The following is a 13,831-nucleotide window of genomic DNA, read 5'->3' as shown; positions in this document are numbered from 1 at the left end:
AACACAGGAGGGAAGACGTGGTTCAGTTTTGATTGCTTTACTGAATTATTGGCAAAAAAGTAACAGGCACTGTGGCTCATAGGGGCATACAGGCAAACTGGCAAAAGGGTATTGTGTGAGGCGTGTGAAGGGTGTGTGTGGTTTGTGGGGTGTGTGTGGTTCTGCAACAGACAGAATTACAGCACATAATTCAACGCTCAACTTCTGATGTCACACAACACTCGTAGACGACACACATTACATAACTAACTGCGTGTAATGGTTCCGCTATACAAATAACCATAAATGAAATACTCTCGGCAACACACCAAACATAAGTCATTGAGACAACAAAATACATTTGCTGGCGACCGTTAGTCGCCGTGCCGCTGCGTAACGGCTACTCGTACGATGCGAGGCAAATTTAAAGGAGCGCGCTGGAGTTGTCAATCAAATGGCGCGCACACCAAGCAAACCGCGATCGGACAAACGGCACAACAGTGGACAGTAGTAACAATGAAATGTATATACCGTAAATTTCGGACTATAAGCCGCGACTTTTTTCCAAAATTTTGAACCCTGCGGCTTATAGCCCAGTGCGGCTTATATAGGATTTTTTCCGTGATTTTTGTGATGACTTGATCACTTTTATACACTCGTAAAAAGGCTGTGGACCGCTGTTGTGCGGCACTGCTTTGGTGGGCGGAGGGATACGTATATGGACACGGTCACTGGGGAGAAAAGTGGTGTGTTGATCGCATGTCCATCCGCCAGGCAAATAGTGCTGTATAATTCACACAAAGAAGAGACAGAACGAGATCAAGACGGACATTACTGAAAGGAAGCTTTTATGAACAAACCGTCATTATGGCGGGCTTATATAGGATTTTTTCCATGATTTTTGTGATGACTTGATCACTTTTATACACTTGTAAAAATGTTGTGGACCGCTGTTGTGCGGCACCGCTTTGCTGGGCGGAGGGATATATGGACACGGTCACTGGGGAGAAAAGTGGTGTGTTGATCGCATGTCCATCCGCCAGGCAAATAGTGCCGTATAATTCACACAAAGAAGAGACAGAACGAGATCAAGACGGACATTACTGAAAGGAAGCTTTTATACACAAACCGTCATTATGGGGGACAAAAGAAATGCATATGATGCCGCTTTTAAGCTAAAGGCAGTCGATGTTGATGACATTGTGTTGCATCACCCTTTTCTTTATTTTGTGGTCCCATCTACTCTGGAGCTATACGTGTCGCTCGCTAGTTTAATGTAATTTAGCGCTTCGTGCATGAATAAAATTAGCATGAACAGACCCTCATCATAGAAAATGCTAGAAGAAATGCATAAAACCGACGACGAAAGAGATACTGAGAAAGTGTGTGGCAAAGGATAACTAACGCTATTCCAATCGGAAGACTACGATGGTTTCAATGCACAGGAGGAAGATGAAGACGATGAAGCTCTTTTTTTTGCTTTTACTTGTATGCTTTTTTAATCAGCCCTGTTATTGCTGTGCTACCGTGTTGCAGCTGTGTTACCGCCGCGTCTCAGTGACTTTTACCGGTATGTTTTATTTAATCAAACCCTATTAGTGCTGTGTTACTTCCGTGTTGCTGCGGTATTACTGCCGCGTCACAGGCAGTGTTTGGAATGAAATGTTAAGGTATGTTATTAAAACTTTAAAAAAGCTTTCTGTGTCCAGTCTTTCTTTGTTAATAACTCGCGTGCACACTTCCATGTTGCTGCGGTACTACTGCTGCGTCACAGGCAATGTTTAGAAAGACATGTTAAAGTATGTTATTAAAACTTTAAAAAGGCTTTCTGTGTACTGTCTTTCTTTGTAAAAAACTCGTGTGCACGTGCGGCTTATAGTCCGGTGCGGCTTATATAAGAAAAAAACTAAAATATCCCCGGATTTTAGCTGGTGCGGTTTATAGTCTGGTGCGGTTTATAGTCCGAAAATTACGGTACTCACATTGTGTCAAGGACGCACACGATCACAGCAACATACTCAGTCGATACCTGCAACCTTTAACTTACCGCTGCGCACAAGCTCCAACAATCACAATATGCTGAGGTAACTCACGCGAGATCAAGGCGCGGTGAAGTAACTTCGCTTTAAAGATATCTGGCGCCATCTAGTGTTGTAAATGGTTATAATGTCTAGACCCCAAATGTAAGACAACCCCCACTTTTTCAGTCTTATTTCAATGCAAAAAACATCATCTTATTTTCGCGCCGATACGGTATAAACTTGTAGTATTTTTTTTTTTTAATCCGTTACAATTACCTGGACATGTACTTGTTACCTGGACATGTCCTATATTTCGGAATGTGACAAGCATGATTGAAAAATAAATGATAAGATCTTAGAATTTAGGAGGACAGGCTTGTTGGAAATACATATTGTAAAGCAAAGGACCATGACCAAAGTGCTTTTTGTGAGGAGAAAATTTCCATGGGCGATAACTACACTTGAATTTAAAATAATTTGTGAGTCTGTACTATTGCAATTAGGGGTGCATCAGCCGGCTTTGTTCCTCTTGTCTACATTCTTCCTTTTTTTTCTGTCTAAAATGTTGCCAAGTAGAGTTTTAACCAGGTGGAGACAAACCACTGCTTTTACCCATACTTTAGTAGTCAACACCACTATGAAGAGGGGTTGGAGCACAGAAAAGAACATGAATATACCAGGTGCCACTACACTTGAAAATCTCTTTATGTTTACAGGGACACAATGAAGGACGATGTGAAGACGATGTAAAAAAAAAAAAAAAAAAATCACATTCTGCACTTCTTTTCACCTGGAGGGGGCAAGTTTTAACCATTGCCAAAAAACCTTCAATATATCACATAAATCATATTCATTTGTTTTTATTAATTTACTTGTTCATGTATTTATTTATATATGTATTTGTTTGAATTTATGTATGTAAATACATAATTGGAAATGGTTTAATTTGTAGATATAAAATGTTTAGGGTAATTATTTACGCACTGCTTTTGTTATAATGCAGCCTCTGTGCATGTCCAGCACACATGGACAGTTTTGTCTGAACTATAGTGCTCCTGATAGCACCTTTAATCCATTCAGAAAAATGCAAACAATATATTTTAGTGTAAAAGACAAATATAGTTGTAAAATATTTCCCCCACATAAATGTGGCATATCTTGTTTGTCAGACAATGCTCATTTAAAACACAACGGCACATGCTCTTAATCAGACTACAGCTGCCCTCTTTCAGAATTATATTCAGAGGCCACTTTCTGTTGTTTCTGCTCAGGTTTTTCCCTACAGAGGTAATAAGAGGCTAGGTCCCATTGTGTCTCTAGGGAAAAGCGTGTTCCTGCTTGATATAAAGAGGCAAACCACTTTCCACTTGAGGACATGTTAGAGGTGCTCTGTTCGCTTTGTCCCAGGCAGTTGGTTGTATAAATGTAGGGTGAATTGGGAGGGGTAGCATCATGCTGGTGGTGTTATCATCCCAAATGTGAAAAGTCGTCTGCTTTTTTCCAATGAGGTATGTGCTACCACCAAAATATTATTTCTCTCTCTCTCGATCATCTCCAAGCCACATACAGTATTTCAAATTCCAGTAAATGCTAATTCAACTGTTCAAATTAAAAAAATAATATTTGGGTCAGGATCCAAGATCACAATTTTGACATTCATCTGGCCGCACAGACTAAAATTGAGATATATTTTTGTCATATATATCCTGAATGGTTTATTAAATTATTAATGTAGTTTATTGCTCAGTCTGTGTGTCTCGAATGATTTCACATCATCCCTCAGATGCATCCGTCCGTCCGACCGTCCGACATTTTCTTCTGTTTATGCGGGATTGGGTCACGGAGGCAGCAGCTTTTGCAGGGAAGCCTATACTATGTCTTGAGTTCCGGGTGAATGCCAAGGCCTTCCCAGGCCAGCTGGGAACATAGTCCCTCCGTGTCCTGGTTCTTCTCTGGGGCCTACTCCCAGTCAAACATGCCTGGAACACCTCTCCACGAAGGCACCCAGGAGGCATCTGCTCTCTTGCCTCTCTCTGTGGGCAACTCCAGGGTGGAAAAGAGTCCAGGAGGACTCACACCAGAGCCAAACCTATTTGTCGAGGCAAGCCGAACAATGTCTAGTTGCAATTTCTCAAACTAGCACACTATCTTGGGCTCCTTCCCTGGCAGTGATGTGACACGTTCCTAAAGTCAGCTTCTGTAGTTGGTGATTTGACCCATAGTCCCATAGCCTGCCTGGCTCACATTGCAGCTGACCCCTTTGGCCCCTCCCACAGATGTGTTGCTCTCTGTGGGCCATAGTTTGTGGTGTATGACGTGAAAACAAAAGGGCATTCCGAGAAGAACATTTAAACTTTATTTGGGGTTTATTAACCTCACTCAAAAATGTTGCAGATTCAAGATTCAAGAGTTTTTTATTCGCCATGTTTGAGCGTGCCAAACAAGGAATTTGACTTCGGTAAATCACACCCTCTGTTCAACATCCTGAATGAGCTTGAATCTGATTTGGTAACTCTGAACATAGCCTCTTCCCCATTTATAAAAATGTATGCACACTTGTACAATGACATCTAAATTGTTTATTTTTGCTTCCCTTTTTGAATTTAAAAAAAAATGTGTGTGTGTGTGTGTGTGCCTGTGTGTGTGCGTGTGTGTGTGTGCGTGCGTGTGTGTGTGTGTATGTGTGCATACTATACTCAATGTACAAAATTTAGAAAAATAAGAGCAACTGTTTTTTCATGTGAAATATAAAGAGTGCTGGACATCTGCCAATAGTCTTTCCCAGAGCAGTGATCTTGGCACCTCTGTCAAAAGCACTATCAGACTGATACGAATGAGTGAGGGACAATCAGCTGCAACTGACATTACCCAGAACTAGCAGTTTAGCTATTCACAAACAGTGAATACAGACAACTATAGATAAATGGAAAGACAACTACAATAAGCACCTACCTGCCTAAAACTTGGACCAGTAGGCCTCAGATACATAAAAGAAAAAGAAAATGTCATAGGTAACCATCCAACTTATAATGCCCCGCAACACCACAGAGGGTATGTAGTTCTTTGGAAAATCTATTCGTACCCCATTAATTTTTTTCACATTTTACCACCTTACGACTATAGGTGTTTTTTTCAATGATCGTCCAACATAAAGTGGCTCATAAATGTGAAGTGCAATGCAAACTATCTAATTTGATAAATTTTTTGCGCAAATAAACGTGAGAAATATTGTGTGCTTTTTGTACTCAGGTGCCTTGTGTCAAAGTTGTGTCTTTTGGGTTTTGTCACTCCCAGCTTTGCATATCAAGACAGTGAAACTTTTGTCCATTCTTTGAAAAAAGGCTCAAACTCAGCCAGTTGGATGCAGAGCATCTGAGAGCATTAATTATCAAATCTTGCTCCAGAACTTGACAAGATATATATGTTGTTAGGGTTGATAGATTAGTTTCATCCTATGCTTATGTTGGAATGTAACCTGTAATAATTAATCAAACATGTCCTGCCTTAACAAAGTAGTAGAACAAAGTGCTAAGATCCTTTGAACTGATTGACCAGCTGCAGAGGAAGCAATCTAAGTTGTTCTGTTTCCCCCAACGTCGTAAAAGACCACCTGCTATGCTTTGACCAGAGGCCAGGGGCTTCAACCCCATCCTGTCCACTCTCACCCCCACCCTGCTTTCTCTCAATAAATACTCTCTTGCAAGAATCCAAAGTCAGACTTCGTTCGATTATCGCTGTATGCACAGTGACGAACGAGCTCTCCACTTGCAAGTGTTCAAAAGGCATACTGCTAGTGAGCACCACGCTAAAATGTTGGTGCCGTGACCCGGATCCCTCACATCCCCACTGCTGGTGGACGGAGGATGACGTGCTGCATTGTGGACAAGCCAGCGTCCATTAGGAGGACCTGGAAAAGAAAGACCTGGGAAGAAAATTCTTTGCTGGGCCAGCATCTTAGGTCTGCCTTCGTCTGACAACAGTGGATTGACGGGATCAGGAAGTGCAACGAACCAGGGGACAAGTAAGTAAAACCCCTAAAGTAAAAGATGTGAAACGCGTAAAAAGTGCACAAGATATAGTTTGGGTTCAAGTCCCAGTGGAAGAAACAGGCTAAGAAAAGCAGAGCTTCTTTTCGTTCATCGAAGAAGTGCGTAGATTCTTCTTTGTCTGTTTTTCCAAGCTAAGGGAAGAAACGGGCTAGAAAAAACAGAGCTTCTTTTTCTTAATTGAAGAAGGGCATAGATTCTTTTTTGTCCGTTTTTCCAAGCTGTTTGCATGAAAGTTGTGTGGTTGAGTGTGACTGGTTGGATAAATTGACTAAAAAGCAGTTCTAGCATTGATCCATGGCAATAACACAGGCTAGTAATTTGTTGAAAGGTCAATTTAAACCTGCATTGAGGATCCTCAGAGAAAACATTTTTTTGAAAAAAATTGTAAAAATTAAAATACCAAATTAAGATGGGAAATAAAAACGGTAAATCTCTAGCTCTTGAAGGAGATGAGAAGTACATGGCGAGTAGATTTTCTAATTGTATGCAATACATGCCGAAGTGGAAGAAAAAGTATGGAGTACAAGGGAAGTTGAAAGTTGAAATGTGGAACATAGTGGTAGAACGTTTGGAGGAGAGTGTGGCTAGGAAGCCAAAGGGATTGAGAAAGGAAAGAAAAGAGAGAGAAGTGCATTGTGCTAGAGCAGGGGTGGCCAACCAGTCAGAGACTAAGAGCCACATTTTTTACTGTGTCATCGCAAAGAGCCACATCATACACATGAGCACACATGAACACCCCCCCCCACACACACACACACAAACACGCACACGCACACACACACACACCCCTCTGCTCAGCCAAATTTATTGTGTGACATTATTATGTCACGCACCAACATGATAATGACAAATTGACTCCTACAGTACTAAAACCACAGACCAAAGACCACATTTTCAACAATGAACATTGTGTGCATTGTCTCACACAGACAAACTCTCAGTTCAACAAATTCCACAAACAAAAACATACGTTTTTTCACTTACTATGTGTGGCGGGACAGACCATTCGTTTTAGTTTGTCGTTTTCAGGAGACAAGATTTCAATAACGTCACTGAGGCATATTTTAACGAACTCCACTTCATTGTATGGCTTTTTAGCCCGTGCAATGTTCCAAGCCAGTTGAAACTATGCAAGTGTGACAGTCTCTGAGTGCTTCGTAATTTTTTTGGAAAACTGTACCTATTTTTCTGCCTGACTTTTCAAAGTCTCCAAACTTGTGCTTGCGAAATTCAGTCCCTTTTGCAAAGTCCTTATCAATATTGGCATGAAGTGAGCTGAAGTGGCGCTGACCATTTGAAGCTTTTAAATGCGCCAATGACGTCCGACATATCAGGCAGAATGGCTTGCCATAGCGTTCAACAAAAAACAACTTTAACTCTGTTAAAAACGTCCTGTGTTCATCGTCATATATTCGTTTAGCTGTGCATTTTTTCCTTGCCATTTTGGCAAGCGTCTTGTCAGCTTTTCTGGACCTAATGGGCCCCCGTAGTCACAGTCGCCATTCATCAAAAAGCCAGCAAAACCAATCGCTCTGTTTGTCCCTCCTCCTTTGCGGGATTTCACCTCACGCGCATGCGCGTTTGACCAAAATACCATATTGAACTCAAGCGAAGCAAATACGCACGAAAAATAAACACAAATGTTGATATGAACGTAAAAGAGCCGCATGAAACCAGCCAAAGAGCCGCATGCGGCTCGCGAGCCGCAGGTTGGCCACCGCTGTGCTAGTGTGGTTGAAAGCTTCACAAGAGAGAAGAGAACAAATTCAAAAGACAAAAAATAGAAAAATTAAAAGTGATGAGGCCGCCATTCAATTAAGATTTGATAAAGAATTCAGGTTGCACAGTGACATCCCATTTAATGATGCAGCTGAGAGTGCTCATCAGCAACATCTTAAAAATGCGCTCCTCACTGGTTCCCCCCCCTGAATTAGGCAAATGGTTGAGGAAACACTTGGTGGAAGTGGACACTGCTTGTGGTACAACAACCATGCAGTGGACCAGAGACGCTGACAAAGTGATTGAGAAAGGCAAAAGTTCTGATGTTCCCAAAGGGGCAGAGGGTTAGAGGGAAGAGTTAGAGGCCAACAAGGTCGCAAGCCACCATTCAAATCAAAACCCCCATCACATTCAGACAACTGTTGAAACTGTGGGAAACATGGACACTGGGTCAAGAGAGTGCCGTCATAAAAAACAAAACCCATCAAAGGGCGGCGGAAGAGGCAGAGGAAAAGTCAAATTTTCAGGATGACAAGCTTCCTCCCCTTTGACCGCTCATGCCCCTACAGAGAAAGAAATAATAGATGTCCATACAGCATGAGACATTCTGAGCGCATTAAAAGAAAAAAAACACATGTAACTTTTGGGTTAGATTCATTGTCAGATTACGGAATGACAAATGACCAGAGATCAAATTGTGTGTCCACACTAAAGTTAAAATTTGCAAATCAAGTGGTAAAGAAATACATCTTGCTTCTAAAAGATAAATAAAGAATTAGAATGTGCTGTCCTCGCGTGTGTGGGCGGGACCGGCTTCATGATCGACTGCAGGAAATGGCCAGCCTGTGACAAATCATTGGTGCCGGGTTCCCACCCCTCGCGCGCGAGAGCTGTGCATGTGTGTGCGTATGTGTTAAAATGATGAAATTGGCTAAACTTGTGTGCAAAGAAATTTGCTAGACTTTGGTCTATCCAATTTGCACCGCAAAACAGAAACAATTTTGAAAAATAACAATGAGAGGAGAAGAGAGAAATCTGTTTGTGGGCAGAAACTGATCCACACTAGTGCATGTTAGTGTCGAGCCCTCATGAGAAATTCGAAGAAAAAAAACGACAGACCATGCTTTCAGGAATTGGAAGAAGCAAAATTGTGAATTTAAGACATTGCAATGCTACATTTAATAGGAATAATTGATTGGTTGTGTTATAAGATTATACAAACTTCTATATGTGAGTTAGATCCGAGAGATTGAGTTCTTTAAATTTAAAAAAACAAAGAAAAATATTCTGATTCATTTGCCAGCAGTTTTTTTTCTGTTGAGTTTTTTTTGGATTGGTGGATTGTTCTATCAGGAACCTTGAGTTGAAAATGGTATATGAATGTTGTGTGGAGGGAGAGCTTGGATAAATTGGAACCAATGTGATGGAAAGACTCCTTTTTGGAGACTGTGTGTGAGATGCAAATGAGCATTGATGAATGATTGCCTGAATGAAAGGAAATACAGGTTGAATGGTTGAAGATGTTGGCGACTACTATGGAAAATTAGTAGAGCAACTTTGAAGAAAGAGTGATTTTGAGCAAGTTAAATGCTAAGAAGAAAAAAAAAAGTTGCTTTTGGATTGATAATTAACTAGAGACGAAAAACTGGAGAACCAGTCCCACATGCAGAAGATGTGTGAACTGGGAAACTGAGAAGCGTTTTGGAAAGAAAGTCAAATTAAATGATAATAGTATAGATCAGTGTTTCCCAACCTTTTTTGAGCAATGGCACATATTTTATGTTACAAAAATCACACGGCACACCACCAAACAAAAATGTCACAAAACGTATATATAATGAAATATAATGAACATTTATTGTCAATTCACTTACTCAGTGTGAAATTTGGCCCTGTTTGGTTGAACACAACGCTGATATTCTTGCAGGAATTGAAGAAAGACAAACACGAAGATCTTCCTCAACAGCTCTGAGTCTCGCTCTTTTCTTAGTCTTTAAAGTAGTCATGCTTGAAAAGCCCAGCTCACATAGATGGGTTGTGGAGAAAGGGAGAAGAGCTGAAATTGCTTTGTTTCCCAGAATAGGGAACTCCTTGGCAGCAGTCAGCCAAAAACTGTCCAAAGGTACATCCGAAAAGCGCAGCTTAAGACCACGATCTTGTCTCAGTTCAGTTATTTCTTCCTGCTCCTGAAAGGTTATGTCCCTTCCAACTGCAGTTGAGCTATATGGGTTCCTCACCCAGTCAAGGCAATCAGTGGAAAGTGAAGGGAAATAACATGACAACTTCTGCTCCAAACTTTGCAGATGTTTACCTATTGTCTCACACAGTGCAGCTCTGTTGACACTCTGCCATTTCTGGGTGTTTGGGAACATTTCTAGGTTGGCACTTTCCACGTGTTGTTCCCAGAGCAGCACCTTTGAACGAAACCCCTGTATTTTATCTGTACTTGTGAGCAGGTTTTCGTTTCGACCTTGCATTCGCGTGTTCAAGTCATTCAGATGTTTAAATGTATCTGCCAGATATGCCAGTCTTGCACACCACTCATCATTTGAGAGCAAGTTAGCGTCATCATGCTTCTCATTTGTCAAAAGCACTTTGAGTTCCTCCCTCAGCTCATAAACACGACTTAAAACTTTGCCACGGGAAAGCCACCGGACCTCCGTGTGGAGCAATAACACTTTATGCTCCTGCCCCATTTCCTCACACAATGATGTAAACATGCGGCTTTTTACTGGTCTCGTCTTCACAAAGTTTATCATGCGCACAACATCTTCCATTACAGGAGCTAGGTCTGCTGGTAATGTTTTGGCAACAAGTGCTTCCCGGTGCAGAAAACAATGCGTCGCGATGACTTTTGGATTTTGCTCTTTCACTCTGTTTACAAATCCTTTGGTGCGCCCGAGCATGGCAGCTGCTCCATCGGTGCAAACACTTACGCAGTCTTGCCACTTTAGTCCTCCTTGTTCAATGTACTCTGATACAACTCGAAAAATTTCTTCTCCTGTTGTTCTTCCTGGCAATTCCTTGCAAAACAGAAAGTTTTCTCTGATGGTGTCTCCGTCTACAAAGCGCACATTTGCCAGAAGCTGCGCGTGTCCACTGATATCCGTAGATTCATCAATTTGCAAAGCGAATTTCCCACTAATGTGCAACTTTTCCAAAACTGTCTTCTCAATGTCTGCAGACATGTCTTGAATACGTCTGGAAATTGTATTATTTGATAGAGGGACTTGGGCTATTTCTTTAACAGCGCCAGGGCCGAGCATCTCTTTCAAGATAATTTTGCAGGCGGGCATTATTAACGTCTCTCCTACGGTGTGTGCCTGTTTTGATTTGGCGATGTGGTAAGAGCTTTCTCACCCGTCTTGGTGGTTTTCCTCAGTAGCTCTGCCTATTTCCCAGTCCGTTCACTCAGTTGAACAAAATAGTCCATACTCTTGTTTTGTAGTGACGGGTGTTTTGTCTCTAAATGGCGTTTGAGTTTACTGGGAACCATGGCACTGTTGGACAACTTTTCCCCGCACACCAGGCATAGCGGAGTTGCCGCACTTTTTTCTCCGGTAAAAGTAAATCCAAAAGCAAGATAGCCTTCATTGTATTGTCTTAAGCTCACCTTTTTTGCTTTCTTCTGACCAGTGCTCATGCTAGGGCCTTCATCTGGGTCAGAATTTTCTTCAGGACCCAGGTCAGATTGAGTACTTTTTCTTTTCAAATATTTATCCATTGCTATTACCTGCACTGTCTCACTCGAGGATAACTATGAACTTCCTACTCCTAGAGTAGACATATCGCGCTGATACACTGCCCTCTATTGGAAGAGCATTTAATTGCCCTGTCTATCACTACATGCTTCTCACTTTGAACCAATTAGACGAAACTGGGCGGCACACCTGATGATTCGTCACGGCACACTTGTGTGCCGCGGCACAGCGGTTGGGAAACACTGGTGTAGATAATATGTAGTAAAGAACACATCCTCCCAAAAAGTTTGTCAAGGTTTGAGGCATGGGCGTTGCCAAGCCTCAGAAGGGGGGAGGGAGTAGGACAGATAGTGAAAGATAGTAATAATACAACACTTTACGACACATGGATTCTCTAATACATTTGGCGTCATACCATGAAGTTAAAATTTTCTCAAGCTTTTCAAACTTTTGCTTGAAGCAATCGGAAGATGATTGAAAAGTGACTAAATAAGCTATGAGGAAGTGGTGTAGCTGTTAAGGGCACGCGCTTATGCGCTTCCCTGGCTAATCAACACTTGTTTGAATGAAAAGGAGGAGGGGGAATTGGCTGGGCTTCCTGAAAAACTGTGGACAAAGGGCCCATCTGATGTAGGACTTTTAACGTCCATTACCCCAGTACAAATCCAACCAAGATTAGAGAATTTCCTTCAAAACAGGAGGCAATAAATGGGATAGCCCCTGTCATAAATGGTCTTTGGTTCGGAGGAATCATTAGGAAGTGCTCAAACTCTTCCCGCAAACACTCCTATTTGCCCAGTTCAAAAGGGCAATAAAATTGACTACAAGAGTTGCAAAGAACAGACGAAGAACAGTCCTTGGCAGATAGCATGATCAGAGCACTCAAACTGAAAGAGGTGTCAAATGCAAATTTGCTGCCGCCTGATCTTTCTTCCCCACAGGTCAACAACCGCTCCAAGCCAGGAGACTGAGACGACATAAAGGTCGTCAAAAAGGACAAACTGGGCCAGCCATGGTGGGAGGGGCCATTCCAAGTCTTCCTGACTACCCCCACTGCACTAAACCTTGCTGGAAGGCCCAGCGAAGTTTCACCTCAACCACTGGACGTTACAGAGAGTGCTGTACCCCATTTTCGGAGTGGGGGGAAGTCTGACTACAAAGGGGCCTCGTCGTTTAGGGCGGGGCGTCTCAATGTAGTTGAAGAATGGAATCCATAAAATCCCCACTTTGACTAGGAAATGGGAAATATCGGTGTATCTGCCATCCTAGTAGCAGTGGGGCTCCACATGCCAGGTGGATCCTCTGCTGCGTTGTGGTTGGAGCGTGCTATGGTCTATGGCAGGGGTGGGCAAACTACGGCCCGCGGGCCACATCCGGCCCACGGGACCGTTTAATCCGGCCCGCCAACCCGGAATAAATTGTATTATTAAACTTTTTTTTTGGTCATTTTGCATGCAATGACTGCGTTTCCCCAGTAGATGGGGAACCGCTCGCCTGCGCATTTACTACCGGAAGCCGTGTCAGAAAGCTCGGTGCACACTCACAAGTGCGTGTACGTACTCAGTAGTACGGACATGGCGCACTCGCGCTCTATTTGTATCAGTCCCGAATTTAGAGCGTGGGCTGTGACGACAGCATTCTTGTAATTCGCGCGCTGAGCTTTTAGATACAGTTTTACGCTAAAGCCACCCACAAACATTCCCCTGGAATCCTTCTATTAAAATGAGTCGCCCAAGGAAAAGCAAGGTGGACACAGTGCCGATGTTTAAAAAAAGAGTGGCCAATTTGGCTCGACGTACGCGACGTGACGTTCAGCCACATCAACATCAACCCGTCACAGATCGAGGTAAACGGACCAACACCTCGGATCTCTCCTAAGAATTGCCACAACAAATTTTACTCCAGACTATGACGCACTAGCAAAAAAGGGAGACCAACAACACTGTTCCCACTGAAAATGAAGGGGAGGCTCTCAAGTTTGTTGTAAAAAAATGCATTTTGAATATGATTTGTACACATAGCAGGGATTGAAACTAGCGACCATTCTCATTTTCAAACAATGCAGGATGCTCAAGGACATTGATGCACCACCTGTTTGCGACTAATCTTAACCTGTAAAGTTCTTAAGGCTTACTTTAAGGAAGTGTTTCCCGTTTCCTCACCTCTGTTACCAGGTGTTTGTGAGTTAAAACTCTGCTCTGATGTTCAGATACCCCTCACCGTGTTGCCGTTTTGATTACTTTATTTGGATGTATGCTTTCACCGATTCTTCCAGATGATATATTTGGTCAGAATGTTTGCCGTTTGATGTGATCTCATAAGATAAACATCTTTCATTAATCTGACCTGCAGGCACTGAAGT

The 13,831-nt window shown here is 42.3% G+C and overlaps 1 protein-coding gene across 1 annotated transcript; it reads right to left on the bottom strand.

The window, feature by feature from the left end:
* Window positions 1–9,502: 9,502 nt before the first annotated feature.
* LOC119127523 (zinc finger BED domain-containing protein 5-like) lies at window positions 9,503–12,495 on the bottom strand. Its single transcript, XM_037259510.1, has 2 exons — window positions 11,293–12,495; window positions 9,503–10,967 (listed from the first exon to the last, which is right to left on the bottom strand). The coding sequence occupies exons 1-2, from the start codon at window positions 11,360–11,362 to the stop codon at window positions 9,643–9,645; spliced, it is 1,395 nt and encodes a 464-aa protein (XP_037115405.1). The 5' UTR covers window positions 11,363–12,495; the 3' UTR covers window positions 9,503–9,642.
* Between the last annotated feature and the right edge of the window lie 1,336 nt (window positions 12,496–13,831).

Source organism: Syngnathus acus, chromosome 9 (genome assembly GCF_901709675.1).
Source record: "Syngnathus acus chromosome 9, fSynAcu1.2, whole genome shotgun sequence".
Classification (NCBI taxonomy): domain Eukaryota; kingdom Metazoa; phylum Chordata; class Actinopteri; order Syngnathiformes; family Syngnathidae; genus Syngnathus; species Syngnathus acus.
The sequence above is the reverse complement of the archived record's forward strand: the minus strand, read 5'-3'. Positions and strand labels throughout refer to the sequence as shown.